We start from the raw sequence: 15,352 nt of genomic DNA, 5'->3' as shown, positions 1-15,352 counted from the left end.
CCCACCGACCTCTGGTCAGAAGTTCTGCCCCATCCTGCAGACGTGACAGGAGGAGAACGAGCCTCAGGGTGGACCACCCCTCTTTCCCCAGAGAGAGCTTCCTCCTCCCTTCCATCCTGCTACTTACTCTTTCTGCCTATCTCCCCTTTTAACTTCATTTAACTTCGCCTTCCAAACACCAGCAGGGGTGGGAGCTTCCTTCAGTGTAGTTCTAGAACACCACAAAGCTTTTAACTACCACCCTCCTCCTGGCCTAGAGTATTACCTTTCCATTCCTTCTTTCCTGCCCTGTGAGAACAGGAAGGAAATTAACATTTCCAAACATCACACACACACCCCTATCTCTGCAAGGTGCTTGGCAAACCGTTGGAATAACAATGGTAACTTAAAGACAGAAGTTGTTATCAAATTAAAGTTAAATCTGCCTTCTTCCCGTTTAACCTTTGTCCTTGTTCTACTCTGAAAGTTCACCATAGAGTGAGTCTAGTCCTTTGTTTTCATGAAAAACTAAAGAGTCTTGAGGTGGTTCCTTCTGCCCCCACCAAAGTCTTGACTCTCCAGCACAAACAACCCTCCAAAGTATCTGTCTACGCTCCTTCTTCCCACCAAAATGGAGGGTTGGAAGCTAGCAGCCATGACCTTCACTCAGTGTCCAAATGCCCCCCCTACCCCATTTCTACAGCTTCTGGGTTTTTTTTTAATGTACTTCCTTCCTCTTAACGTCTTTCATCTCTTGTATCCTTCTGATGTTTTAGCCTCTCTTTCCTTTTTTCTCCTCCATTCTCCACAGTCTAACATTTCACCCACCTACTCAAAGATCCCCGTCGTCCACAGGATAAATCCCATGCTCTCGACAATGGTATCCAAGCCCCCACCCGACCCGGAGACCTGCTCTTTGTTCTCCTTTTCTGGGCATTATTAGTGCATTAGTAGTGCTGGTGTCCAGATTTCCACGTCTTTGTCCTAAACTCATGCTGGATTACACTTCCATACTCCCTCAAAATTCAGTGTGGCCATGTGGCTTGTTCACACCGCTGAAATGTAGGTAGCAGTGACACAGGTCACTCCTGGCAAATGCTTTGCTTATGTCAACTGAAAAAAAAAAAGCACAGCCTAAAAGTTGAGAATTCTGTTTTATTTGGCAGACTTTCTGAGGACTTCAAACCCAGGAGGCAGCCTCTCAGATGGCTCAGGGGGACCACTCTGGAGAGGTACAGGAGGAGCCAGGACATACAGGAGTTTTTGCAACAAAAGCCAGGTAGTTGGAACATCAAAGGATTACTGTTAATGAAAGGAAGCCAAACATCTCAAGTTAAGGAATTTTGTGCTTTTTGATGTCCGGGAAGATGCAAGAGTCTGGACTCATTGAATTCATTCCTTTGATCTGCGTCTTAGCTATCTAGGGCAAGTATGCTGTTTTTTCACCTCCTGAGTCCCCTCTAGGTGCACCACTGGGGGCTGGCTGCAGTAGCTGAGGGCTCTATGGTGGCAACCTATTTCCATCCTGAGTTCCCTCAAGACTCACCACTGCGGGCAGCTGGAATGTGATGGCTGGATGGCTGCAGCATCCTTTGTTTACTGATATGGCAGGCAACACTTTTCATTTGTGATAGTCAGCACATGAATTGGCACACGCCCTTCCTCCTGCCACAGCAAACAGTGACCTAGCAGACGGTGACGTCTCCATCGGTCTGCATCCCCGAGAGAAGATGTCTCCAATCAGAGCCCCAGACAACTTATGATGGACAGACAGAGAGAGTAAGAGAAAAAAAGTTATTATTTTTAAATTGGGCATTGCTTGTTACTGCCCATATTGCCCAGACTAATATAATGTATCCCATAGGGCTAAGCTTGCCAGGTGACTGACAATCCCTGGAGTCCAGTACAATGCCAGTGCCGCCCTCTTTGATGGGCATTCCCTCCTCCCCACACCCACTCAGCAAAGTCCTTTTATCCATCGAGACACAGCTCAGTTGCCACCTCCACCAGGAAGCCTTCCTAACTTTCCACCCAAGGCAACATTAGGCATCCGCTTCCCAGGACGCCAGGAGCATGTCTCCGTTACAGCCTGGTCACATTTCTTTTCTGAAGTTTTGTTTCCTAAACCACAAGGCCCCTGCGAGCCCATTCAGAAAAAGCTGGCCCTCCAGATGGACAAGCTCCCAAGGGGACTGGCTCGTGGCAAAAGATCACGAACTAGGCTTCAGGCTACCTTCCCCCTGGGCCCAGCCTCTGTGCTCTCAGCACAGTCCACACGCTGTCCCTGCCCTCCAGCCTCCACCGAGGATTTTCTGGATTTGGCTCAGAGCCCTGTGAAGAAGGGTTCACTGAAAGAATGAATATTTCCCAATAGATGAGATCCTTTCCCAGTTACCCCCTCCATCCCCAACACTCTCGTCTCCTCTGCATCACTTCCTGGTCCCCCAAGCCCAGGACTAAAGAGCAGCTGGAATTTGCAGTCAGACAGACCTGGATTCAAATGTTGGCTCTACCACTCACAGGCCCTGTGTGCCCCAGGGAGATGCTTAACCGCTCTCAACCTCAGTTTCCTCACCTGTAAACTGGGGACACTATCAAGCTCTCAGGTGCCCACGTAAAGCACACGGGAAATGCAGTCAGTGTCTATGGGCTCCTCGAACGGATCAGGCTCTGTGCCTGGGAGAATGGAGTGGCCAGGGTAGGCCTCTCTGCGGGAGGGGGTGGTGGGGGGACATATGAAATGACACTAGATGTTGAGAAGGAGCCAGCCATGAAAAGAGCTGGGAGAAGAACATTCCAGATGGGGGAAATAGTCACTGCAAAGGCCCAAGGTAACCAAGCTTAATTAATGGTTACTTTTCCACCTTCAATCTTCTTTCACGGTTGGACCTAGGCCACAGGTCACCAACCATGACCTCATCACACACTTCACTTGTGAGTTACCAGCAGCAAGCCTTCTCTCTCCTCTCCAGAAGGGGAACCCCAGAGCTGTCGTGGGGCTGAGTCGGCTCTGGGACCGGGGGCTGTGTAGACGAGACGGTTATCACCAGGGGCATCAGGTGCCAGGGGTACCAGCAGTGACTCTGACCCCCTCCGTTTGCTCGTCCTCCTTGGTGGAATCCCCAGGGCACTGAGAGAGCCAAGAGGCAAGTAAACGCTCTTGTCTAACCTTCCCCTGTGTGATCACGGTGTCCCCAGACCACACTGCTCTCTGGGCAAAATCTGTTTCCTCCATTCCTTCTCGAGAGGTGGCCACGGGGACCAGAATCAGCACCTGACCCTGAAGCCTGGTGGCTGGAACTCAACTCACAGTCAGTTGGTACCCAGGGATGCCTAGCCTCGCCCCGTGCATCTGTCCTTTTTCTCCAACCAGATCCATATAGCAAAGTCCGCATAGAACAGGAGTGGTTTCATCCCCTGTCAAGGCCTTCGAAGCTCCAAGGTCTTTCTGAGCAGCAAAGAGGGAACAAATCCCTTGAATCCGAGCTTGCCTGAGCACGCCCAGCCTCGCTCAGCCAGGTGTTCCCTGAAGAAAGAGTAAGACGTTGCATCTAAGTTGCCAAAGGGCTGAGCAGAAAATGCTCCTCGCTGTGAACGCAGTTCAATGTTATCCAATCTCACGAGGGTCTGTGTTGTGTGAACGAGAAGCGGGAGCCCGAGGGCCGCTGAGCGGGGCATGAGTTCGGCGTTATTTGTACGACTGCCTGCCGGTGCCACTCCAGCTGGGAGCGCCCCCACTCTGCCCGGCACCCAGCAGAGTCAGCTCCCAGGATTGCTTTTCTCCTGCTACCATGGCAGGTCTGGTGATAGAAGCGGAGCCAGACTTGAGGAAGCAGGGGAAAGGGCTTCCTCTCTGGCACCTGCAGACTTCTGAGAGCTTCCCAGCAGTGGATTGCAGCTGAGCTGTCTCTGATCTTTCCCTGCTCGGAGCTCTCCCAGCCTGAGAACCAGAGGCCCTGGGTCCCAACGATTCACTAACTTGCCTGCAGCCTTTGGGTAAGTCATACACCCCTGGCTTCAGTTTCCTCATCTCTGGGATTGGGGAGGCTAGACTTGCTCTAGAGCAGCTGTTCCAGACTGAAGGTCAATGCCAATTAGTGGACGAGTGACTGAGAGGTGCCCATTGCCGAGGATGCTGAGGCCACAGCTGGTAGTCAGGGTGCCGTGATTGCCTGACGATGTCCGGCAATGCTGGACTCAGAACGGGGAGTGGCAGACCGGTTGGCACACAGCTGCTGTGAGCCGGAGGACCTTAGGGGCCAGGCCCACTGGAACATTCTGCCACTCAGGTTCTGTGGGATGAGAAGGTTGTAGACTTCAGTAGAAACCCAAGTTAGGCTGATGAATCGCCTCTCCTAAAGGAACTCTGGGTACAAGACATGCCAGGAAGGTTAGATAAATTAGACATTATTTTAAATGCTTTGCATGAGCTTCCGTTTTGCTGTCCAGCTTTTGATGATGCCAACAGCTAGAGTGTAATCAAAGGGCCCCTGGGTGTGGCTGTCCCTCTTCCCGGGGCTCACCAGCAGGGAGTATGGCTCTAGCACCTCCATGTCCACAGCAGGAATTCCAGCAGGAAGATCGTGACCTCCAACAAGTTTTACCGGAAGACCCAGGTGGATCTGGACCTCTGCTAGGTACCATTCTTTTCTCAGTGCTTCTTCCTTCCTGGGTCCTAAGCAAGCTGTCTTCCTCTTGGTTACTTGGTTGTGAATCCCTCCTTCCTTCCCTTCCAAATAACCCCACAGCCTCGCTCCTTGCCTCCCTCCTTACCTAAGCCCTATCCTTCACCTGCAGATGGCAGCCCCCACCCCGGGGAGGGAGATGACCAGTCCATTTTTTCTAAAAATGTCTTCATTCCTTCTACCTCCAGGTCCTGCCCTGGCTCATCAAAGTGTCCAGCTGGATGACCAAGCAGCCCAGAGTGTGGGGCAGGGGGCTGGCGATGGTCAGATCACACGAGAAGAGCTGGAGTAATGCGCAGGTGGGACTCCCACTGCTCAGCCAGTGGGGGCCTGTCCAAGTCTGCTTTTCTTGGGCCCCTCAGGGTATCACTAAAGACAGAAACTTCCAAATGGAAGTTTTTTAAACTTATTACAAAAAGATTTCAAACATAAAAATAAAAAAGAATAGTATCATGAACCCTGTGTTTCATCACCGGCATCAAGAATTACATTACTGTCTTAGTTGGCCCAGGCTGTCATGGACTGGAGGCTAGAAGTCCAGATCAAGGTGCCAGCCAATTGGGTTCCTGGTGAGGACCCTCTTCTTGGCTAGCAGACAGCTCTCTTCTTGCTGTGTCCTCACATGTGGTAGGGGAGGGGGAGGAAGAATGAGAGAGAGGAAGCTCTTCTTCTTTTTTTTTTTTTTTTACATCTTTATTGGAGTATAATTGCTTTACAATGGTGTGTTAGTTTCTACTTTATAACAAAGTGAAAGTTATACATATACATATGTTCCCATATCTCTTCCCTGTTGCATCTCCCTCCCTCCCACCCTCCCTATCCCACCCCTCTAGGTGGTCACAAAGCACCCAGATGATCTCCCTGTGCTATGCGGCTGCTTCCCACTAGCTATCTACCTTACGTTCTTCTTATAAAGGCGCTAATCCCATCACGAGGGCCGAACCCTCAAGACCCCATCTCAACCTAAGTACCTCCCAAAGGCCCTACCTTCTAATTCCATCACATTGGGAGTTAGGGATTCAACTTATGAATTTGGGGGTGGACACAATTCAATCCATAGCAACTACACAAATCTTTTTTTTTTTTATCTAAACCTTCACTTTAACATTTTTTTTTTTTACTATTTATTCATTTTTGCTGAAGTATTTTAAGGAAGAGATTACCGTGTCACAAAATATATAACCACAATGCTATTTTGTTCCAAACAAAAGTAACGTCTAATAATCAGTCCATATTAAAATTTCCCCGATCCTCTCAAAAAAATGCCTTTTAACAGTTTATTTATCAAATCAGGATCTAGAGAATGTACACACATGTTGCATTTGGTGGTTGTCTTTTAAGTCTTTTAATAAATAACAGTCTCTCCCCCCCATTTTTATGCCATTTATTTGTTTAAAAAGCAGGAGGAAGTGGGGTTGTTTGTCCTATAGAATTCCCAAGTATTGGGTTTAGAGCCTTGCTTCTCTGTTCCTTTATCTATGTATTTCCCTGAAAACTGGTAGTTAAATCTAGACTTGAGTTCAAAACTTTTTATTCGAATATTTCATATGTAATTCCATATATTTCTTATGGCATCACATCAAGAGGCTCATAATTTCTAGTTGCCCCACTTTGATAGACGTTGAGATTGATCAGTGGGTCCTGATGTTGCCAAACTCATCCATCCATTATAAACTTCCCCTTCGACCTTTCACCTTATGGTTTTAGCATCCATTGATGATCTTTGCCTAGATCCATTTTTTCATTAGGATGTTGCAAAACAGTGGTTTCCCGGTTCTACCATTTCTTCTGAATTTAATTACTGGAATTCTTCAATTAAAATGAATAGTCCTTCATCGACTATTTGTAGTTACATACAAAAATAGCATACATATTGATGATTATTTCCCCCTTTCAGTGTTCAGAATAGTGAGTTGGTGCATTGGCAATCTGTCACAGTGACAAATTAGGTGTTGTATATTACCACTTGGAACTCATGGCTATTTTTTTTTTAATCTTTATTATTTATTTATTTGGTGGCACAGGGTCTTAGTTGTGCGAGGCAGGATCCTCAGTTGTGGCATGTGGGCTCCTTAGTTGTGACATGCATGTGGGCTCCAGTTCCCTGATCAGGAATCGAACCCAGGCCCCCTGCATTGGGAGCACGGAGTCTTATCCACTGCGCCACTAGTCATGGCTTTTTATATATTTAATTTGTTTCAATCAATTTGATGTGATGTTAAAATTATCCCACTTTTGGCCTCTTCATATGGATTCCTAAACTTTTGCCCGGCCCCTGGTGGTCTTTGAAGGCCCTCAACTTTCTTGTCCTTCAAGATTCCGAGGCGTACCTTGTGCATTTCTTGGCCCAGCCCTGAAATCAACCAGCTCTTTAAGAATCTCTGTATCTTCTGGTGGGAAATGGTGTTCAGAGGCCACAGGCTAGGCCTCAGGATAGTCACTAAGTCACTGTTATCAAGTTGCCATTGCTTCTAGGCTTTTCAGTGGTCAGACCCAGAAAGTAGAGATTTTCTTTAAAAAAAGAAAGGAAAATAATTAATTGGTACAAACTTATACTTCCAATTCAAGTTTTCAGACCGCAGGGTTTTACTGAAGCTTTTTGTTTCATACGTAAACATCTTTTCTCTCTTCCACTGGAAGTCATGCTTCATGACAACATTAGCATTAGTTACTTACTTGCGTGAACCTGTAACATACATAAGATACTCTCAAAGTAACAGTAGCAACATCACCAACAATAAGGTGCCGGATATAGTTTCAGATTTCTTTGGTTTTTGGTTTTGGGTTTGGTTTTGGAGGAAGGATGTGTTTGTGTGTTGTCTTTGTTCTTAGAAGATATCCCACTCCGAATGTAGGTCAAAATTCTGCATTTTAAAGCCACTTAAGTAATGTTTTGTTGTGTGCGGCTGGGTCACCAACTTGATAGAATTAGGCTCATTTGTCTTAGTTCTCAATTTCGACAGATGTGTTTATTTATGTATTTTTAAATTCTGGAACACATTTACATGGTTGCAAAGTCAAATTATAAAACAAGAAAAATCTCACTTCCGTCCCTGCCCCTCCCCCATAAATTACAGGTGTTTTTAGTTTTATTGAAAACAGACATATATGTGTATGTAAAACTAACGAACTACAAGCACTTTTGTGGTCCCTCTTTTTTAAAAACTAAACAGTACACCCTGAAGACCTCACGCATTTCACGCCTCTCTCTAGCTGTTCGGATGCCCTGTGCCTTATTGAACACTCCCTCGTGGATGGTCACTACAGGTAAGTTTCTAATCTTTTCATTTTACAAACAGTGTTGCAGTGAATGGCTTGTACATATGTCTTTTTGTATTTTTGCCAGTGTATCTTTTTTCTTTTTCTTTTTTTTTTTTTTTTTTGCGGTTCGCGGGACTCTCACTGCTGTGGCCTCTCCCATTGTGGAGCACAGGCTCCAGACGCGCAGGCTCAGCGGCCATGGCTCACGGGCCCAGCCGCTCCGCGGCATGTGGGATCTTCCCGGACCGGGGCAGAACCTGTGTCCCCTGCATCAGCAGGTGGACTCTCAACCGCTGCGTGACCAGGGAAGCCCACCAGTGTATCTTTGGGATAGATCCCTAGAAGTAGAATTGCTGAGCTAAATGGTATAGTGTGTGTCACTTGCTAGTTGCCGTCAGATACCCTGCGTAGGGACTGAAACACCAAAACTGAATTTTAACAACATTCAAAAATGAGTAGGAAGACGCAGCACCCAATCTATCACCCACCTGGTGGCCAGGCCAGCCTCCCGTTGTTCTACCCAAGGGACAGGCCTGGATAGATCTCACGCAGGAACACCCACGTCCTGGGAAGCCTGGAAGGAACCATAAAACTCCATCATCTTCACTTTCGCTGGAATAACAGTTTAACAGGTAGCCCTGTTCACCTCAGGCTGAGCAGGAGCTCTGAGTGGTCTCTTTTGTCTTCTTTGACTGATAAGACACTTAGAAGTTATTTCTTTGCATGCTTGGTTTGGTAGAGAAAATGTTTCAAGGCATGGACCCTAGTGGGGAATTATACCAGATGCTCAGCAAGTGGACATTATTCAATTCATTGGTTTATATGACCCTGGTAATCTTTCTTTACATAAGGAAGGAAAATTAACATGGTTCAGATGCATTCGGTCTCTTACTCATTCGACCAACATGAATTGAACCCCCTCTCTGTCCCCTCTCTACTCCCACCTCTAGGCCAGAAACAAAAACCTGCACAGCCTGCAGGCTGAATCCAGCACACAGTTAGTTGTTTGAGGTTTGGCTCACACTATGTTTTTTGAAAAAAACAAACAAAATTGGTCGCTAACATTTAAAATCAGGGGATTTTACATAAATATCCAGACTTCTAACTTCTCTTGAAAACTTGCCAACCAGCCGCTGGTGGGAGCTGCGGAGCGACTGCCCCCAGTGGTAGGGCATGTGCTGCCCTGTGTCCCTGGTGCCCGCCCAGCCCTTCCATTCATTTCTCTTGCCTCCTGGGTCATGAGTTTGTGAGAACTGCCCTAGACTGCTAGCCCCCTGTAGATAAGAACCTCCTGTGTCTTACTTGACTTTGACTTTACAGCATCTACCCTGGACCCTAGCACACAGGGTCCTCCGTGTATGTTTGTTGGACGATATAAAGTATCTTGTGGATGCATGCATCACATTTCTCCCAATAGTGAAGCTGTGCAATTGTAATACTACTCTAGCCCAGACCTTTGATGCATATTGGCATCACAGGTGCCCCTGAACTGTGCCATCTGTCCCACTACGTAAAGCCACTCGCATAGGCTGCCCCTAAAGTCTTCACTTTGCCATTTGAACTCTTTTCCTCCGAGCGATCTCTTCTCCAGCTGAGGACAACAACGCACGCTTCGTGACCACACGAGATCACGAATGTCAAGCATTCCTCTAGTAGTATTTACTTTTATCACGTTGTTAGCAGTGTTTTATCTCCAACTTGGCAACAGTCTCCCCACTCTTAGTCCATGCGGTTCAGTTTGGTTTTTCAGCCAAGCCCCAAAGAAGAGATTACAGTAGAAATCTCTGTATTCTGAGAATTTTCCAAGTCCACTCCCCACAGACACTGATGGAGGTAAAGATTGTATCGAGTGCTTCGTATTTCTGATCAGATCCATTAATGGCCTAAAGGGGACAATTAGGGCATGTCAGAGCATATATAACTAGGAGCCCTTGGCCAGCACTGCATGCTCAGAACTCACTCTTTCCTGAGTACTTGGACCCAGGAAAGAAGCATGAAGTGGCTTGGGATCCTTGGGCTGGTGGCCCTCTCAGAGTGCCTAGTCATGTAAGTGCGGGGACTGTAAGTGGCATCATCTCTCTTTCTGGGGTCTTCCTTGTCCTCTTATTCTTCCATCCATCAGGCTCAGAAGGGAATGTAATCATTCCCTGACACTCTTGAAGTTCAACTCTCACTTATTGATGAGTACCGTGCCATGGGCAACATGGGGCCCAAGGGTCTTGGGGTAAGCCTGCAGGGCTGCACAACTCTTGGGGTACCGTCACATCATGACCTATGTGAAAATGGCACTCCTTGGGATTGCTCAGTGCACAACCTGTGCAACTGTAAGTGTGGTCCTATGAACAGCATTTCTCCTATATTGGTTTCTGGGACTTCTCTCTGCTCTCTCTCCATTTCTGTGTGTATGTGTCTGTGTCTTCATCTCTGTATCTCTCTCTTTTATCTCTCCATCCTCTTTGGATGTCTCTGTGCATACAGAATTCTCTGAGTTTTCGTTTTTGTTTTCGTTTTGTTTTTCTATTTTGACTCTTCCTTGCTTCTCTAGCTTCTTAATTTCCCTAATTTATTCCCCATCTCCTGGCTTCCTCTCTCACCCCTCTCTTCTGCTGGAGCCCTGGAGAAAGATCTGGAAGGCTACTTCTAGGCTGATTTACCTCTAACAAGCAGTGTGACCACAGCCAAGTCACAAACTCCCTGCATTTCAAATTCCTCCCCTGTAAAAAGAGGGTAATGATCCCCCTTCAGACTCCTTCCCAGAACTTCTTAGAAAAAGATACAGTGGGATGGCAATAGCAATGGGAAGGGCTGTCATTGTGGACACTTCTTACATATCAGGTACATTATATACATCATCTCACTTAATACCCAGAGCATTCTATACGGACGATAGGAGTTATATTCTACCTTTTACCTACCGAGGGGGAAACTGAGACTCCAAATGGTCATATGGCTTACCCAAATTATACAACAGAACCTGTATTCAAACCTAGGTCTTTGTCATGGCCTTTTCATGGCATCCTGATATGAGAGGACACTCATAAAAATGCTTGGAATATACACAGTGCCATTACAATGCAAGGTATGACAGTCGTACTATAACACAGACAGCTGATTGCTGACCCTTCTTTGTTTCCTTTTCCCAATGCTCCGTGAAAGAATCCCGCTAACAAAGATGAAGACCATGCGAGAAACCCTCAGGGAAAAAAACTTGCTGACAAACTTCCTGTTGAAGAACAATGGCAACTGGTCCCAGAATGTTGGCAACAGGTCCCAGAATCTCGCCTATTACCCGAAAATGACTCTTCATCCCCTGAGGAACTACCTGGATGTGAGTGTGTTGGGTGGATGGCACTCTACAGCGCCCCCTGGTGCTCTGGCCTGGCACTGGGGTTCATCTGGAGGCGCCAGGCGGTGTGGTGGGGCTAGGGCTCCTGCAGGAAGCAGAAACACTGGGGAATACGGACCCCATTCCCAGAGAAGAGGGCACTCTCATCCTCAACTCTTGGTCGGTGGTAACTGGGCTCGGCAATGACCAGGTGGCAGGTAAACACCCATTTCTTGCCAAAGATATGCCATTAGTTTGAGGGAGATTGTTCCTCCTGAACTAAGTGAGCCACTGAGTTACAGATGAAAGGTGAGCCGTGTCTGATCGAAAGATAAAGCCAACTGCAAATCAAGATTGAAACCCCAGGCGGACAAAGTTCAGCCTCCGCAGATCCAAGGACACCAGTAAAAAGTTACTGAGCCCCTATGGCCTGTGACGCCATGAAAATCTAACACTATGGTTATTGTTATTGATTTTAAAAAAGGTCTCGTCTCTTCCTCAAGAATGCATAGGACAGCCTGAGCGATAGGCAAAGAGTAAATACATGTCAAATAAAAGGGCCAGCAGCGTGGTGGTGATAGGACATGGTCTGAGTTCAGAGGAGGTGGCCTGGGGTGACCTAGGAGGGCCAACTGGAGAAAGAAACAGGCTGGGCCTTAAAGGGGGGACTGGAGAGCTTCTCAAATGAACGCACCAGGACTCGCCTGCAGGCCAGTGCTTAAGACTCTGCGCTCCCACTGCAGGGGGACCGGGTTCGATCCCTGGTCAGGGAACTAAGAGCCCGCATGGAGGAAAAGAAAGAAAAAAATCAAATGAAGGCACCGGTGTGAGCAGAGGCTGTGAGGTGGGGTGGTTGGAAAGTGATCTCAGGAGACACGGGACACCTCGAGGGAAGCAGTGCTCTGGGAATCGAGGGCGGCCAGGGCAGCCAGGTCTGACCACACCACCCCTCCCCGGCCCCTGTAGCTAGCCTATGTCGGCAACATCACCATTGGAACGCCCCCTCAGCAGTTCAGGGTCGTCTTTGACACTGGCTCAGGTGACCTGTGGGTGCCCTCCATCTACTGCTACAGTCGCCCCTGCCGTGAGTACCTGCCCCCCCGCCCATCTTGTACTCCCCTTCCCACCCCCTTCTCCGTCCTTAGCACCTGACGGACACACATCTCTTGTGTTCGCAGGTACACACAAGCTCTTCAACCCTCACACGTCCACCACCTTCCGGCTCTGGGGCCGGTCCTTCGACCTCACCTATGGCTCCGGGAGGATCATTGGATTTCTTGGCTACGACACTGTTCGGGTAACTGGAAACCAGAAGCCGAGTCAGGGCTGGCCCTGGGAGCAACCGCAGCTTACAAAACAGATGCAGGCCCAACTGGGAGGGCCCGTCTTTCCCAAAGTCCCCTAGTGGCTGGCCGCCCACCCCACAGTGTTGTGTCCCTGGGGAGACAGTGTCCCTGCTGACACACAAACTCCCAGAAGGGCTGACCCAGAGAGTGGCTTGAGGTGTGGATTTGCAGCTCCTTTGCCCATGAGCAGCTCAAGGTTCATTTTGCTGGGAGCAGGGAGAGAGGGGAAAAAAGCACCCACTCTTATATCCTCAGGCTGTGCCAGGTACTTTCACGGTAATAACTCGTTTACTCCTGCAGCAACCCCACATACCAAGTGCTATGATTAGATTAGCTCCACTAGACAGATGAGGGAACCAGGTGCAGAAAGCCAGGGCCTTGCCAAGGTCAGGCATCAGGTAAACGGTGGAGCTGGGCTGGCCAGTCAGGATTCATCAGGTGTGCGGTACTTGGGGAGAGGATAAAACTGATCTTGGGCGGTTGCGGGGAACTGAGGGCTTCGGGAATCCAGACAGGGAAAGCAGGGGGCCACAGATGTGGGAGGGGCCTGATAAATGGGGGTCCACGAGAGGGGGCCTTTGAGAACTTAGTGAAAACTACAGCCTGCATCCCCCAAAGGGCCTGAGTATTCTCTCTCTCTCTCTCACACGCAGACACACATCCCCAAAGCGTGTTTCCCAGGCAGAATTTTCATAAGCACCCTGGCAGCGACATTGTAAAATGGGCTTCTGTCTTTCTGGGCGGATGCAAATTCCACGATGCACTGCGATGAATTCAGTCCATTTCTGTCATCAGATCACAGTGATGGCAAAGAGAAGACTATCCTGCTCTCTACTCATTCTGTCTTCCAGTGGGAACCATTTGGTCCTGTTGAGTCCCTGTTTTTCCACCTGCATAGGAAGCGTGAGGCCAATTTCGCTCACTTCACATGGTGTTTGCAGGATGGGCAGGTGTTGGTTAAAAGCCACAGCCCAGCACAAATGGAACCCAAATTCCAGTCGCAGCTTGGTCTAACTATCTGAGGTCAACACAGGGCACAGCCAGGCCACAGTTCTTCTCTGCGGTGCTCATGGCATCTCCATCCCAGCCCAGTCCCAGCCCCCCTTCCCAAACCTTTATGTGGGAACACTCCCCTCTCCCACAGATCGGGAAACTTATTGACATGGGCCAGCCATTTGGCCTGAGCAAGTTACAGTTTGGGATGGAAGATGCACCCTTTGATGGCATCCTGGGCTTGAGCTACCCCAGCCTCGCCATCCAAGGGACCACCCCCATCTTCGACACCCTGAAGAAACGAAGCCTCATTCCTCAGTCTGTCTTTGCCTTCTACTTGAGCAGGTAAGTCCGAACCGCACAAGCCCTGTCTCTAAGTCAGCTGTAAGATGCTTTCAGTTGCATGAAAAGTTGTAGCCCACCTGATTCAGAAGTTTCCTGAGAGACAGTCTAGCCCGGGATAACTATGGCCCCAGGGCCTCATCTGGCCCTGCCACTGGTTTTTGTAAATAAAGTTTTATGAGAACACAAGCATGCTCATGGGCTCAGGGGCAGCAGCTTGGTCCAGGGGGTGTGAAGGGAAGAGGGAGAGCAGTGGAAGATATCAGGATACAGGTTGGAGGAAAAGGCAACAGGATGTGCTGATGGATTTCATATGGGAGGAAGGATAGGGATGGTGGGAATGTTTCCTCCTCACTAACATTTTACGCGGATCTCAGAAGCAGCTACACAATTCGCAGGTGCCAGCGCGAAATGAAAACGTGGGACCTCTTGTTCAAAAAGTATTAGGAGGGGCTTCCCTGGTGGCGCAGTGGCTGGAGGTCCGCCTGCCGATGCAGGGGACGCGGGTTCGTGCCCTGGTCCGGGAGGATCCCACATGCCACGGAGCGGCTGGGCCCGTGAGCCATGGCCGCTGAGCCTGCGCGTCCAGAGCCTGTGCTCCGCAACGGGAGAGGCCGCAGCAGTGCGAGGCCCGCGTACCGCAAAAAAAAAAAAAAGTATTAGGAATTTCAAGACAGGGATAGCAGAGGCTCAGGGCCCTGCTGAGTGTGAGGCCCCATGGGTGGCACAGGTCACACACGCTGGTGAAGCCAACCCTGGGTGAGCCTGAGCCCACACCCTTGGTGCCCTCGAGCCTCGGCTTTTCTGAACAATGACAGGCAAGGCGAGGGGGCAGCCAGACCCCCCCGGCACGGTGTCCTCTGAGGGTATCTCTGAGCACTTTGGTTGCTGGAGGGGACCGGGCCCTCTTCCGAAGGGTGGGTGGTCGGAGCCCAGCCAGGCTGCCCAGCTTCGAACCCCTTCTGTGCCACTCACTAGTCGGTGACCCACCTCGGACAGGTCCTCAATCCCTCCGGGGCTCAATTTCCGTCTCTGTAAAATGGGGACCCTAATAGTGCCAAGGATGGGTGGAGAAGCACAGCCCTCAGACAGTGCCTGCCGTTATTCTCCTACAACGAGCCCTCCCTCTTTCTTTTCTCCTCAGCCAGAAGGAGAATGGCAGCATTGTGATGTTAGGCGGGGTGGACAACAGCTACCACAAAGGAAAGCTCCAGTGGATACCAGTGTCCCGACCTCACTACTGGCAGATAACCATGAACCGGTAAGCCCCTCCCTCTGAGGGCCCCCCCCAAGTGATGCTCCCACACGTGCACACGGACACATGCAGACACACAAAGAAACGCACAGACGCACAGTCACACACACAGACATACGCTCCACCCCCAAAGACACACGTGTAAGCACACGCACAGGCACACAGA

At 49.2% G+C, this 15,352-nt stretch overlaps 1 protein-coding gene across 1 annotated transcript; it reads left to right on the top strand.

The window, feature by feature from the left end:
* The first annotated feature begins 3,571 nt into the window (after positions 1-3,571).
* LOC113624666 (pregnancy-associated glycoprotein 2-like) lies at positions 3,572-15,336 on the top strand. The gene is made up of 9 exons (XM_027114558.1): positions 3,572-3,975; positions 4,541-4,616; positions 4,853-4,963; positions 7,878-7,931; positions 11,082-11,253; positions 12,217-12,334; positions 12,429-12,547; positions 13,741-13,934; positions 15,076-15,336. Exons 3-9 carry the CDS (start codon positions 4,956-4,958, stop codon positions 15,194-15,196), a joined length of 786 nt encoding a protein of 261 aa, XP_026970359.1. The 5' UTR covers positions 3,572-3,975; positions 4,541-4,616; positions 4,853-4,955; the 3' UTR covers positions 15,197-15,336.
* Positions 15,337-15,352: the final 16 nt, after the last annotated feature.

Source organism: Aethalodelphis obliquidens, unplaced genomic scaffold, assembly GCF_003676395.1.
Source record: "Aethalodelphis obliquidens isolate GAN/ISIS:26980383/991018 unplaced genomic scaffold, ASM367639v1 scaffold14, whole genome shotgun sequence".
Classification (NCBI taxonomy): Eukaryota; Metazoa; Chordata; class Mammalia; order Artiodactyla; family Delphinidae; genus Aethalodelphis; species Aethalodelphis obliquidens.
This window is presented reverse-complemented; position numbering and strand designations above follow the sequence as displayed.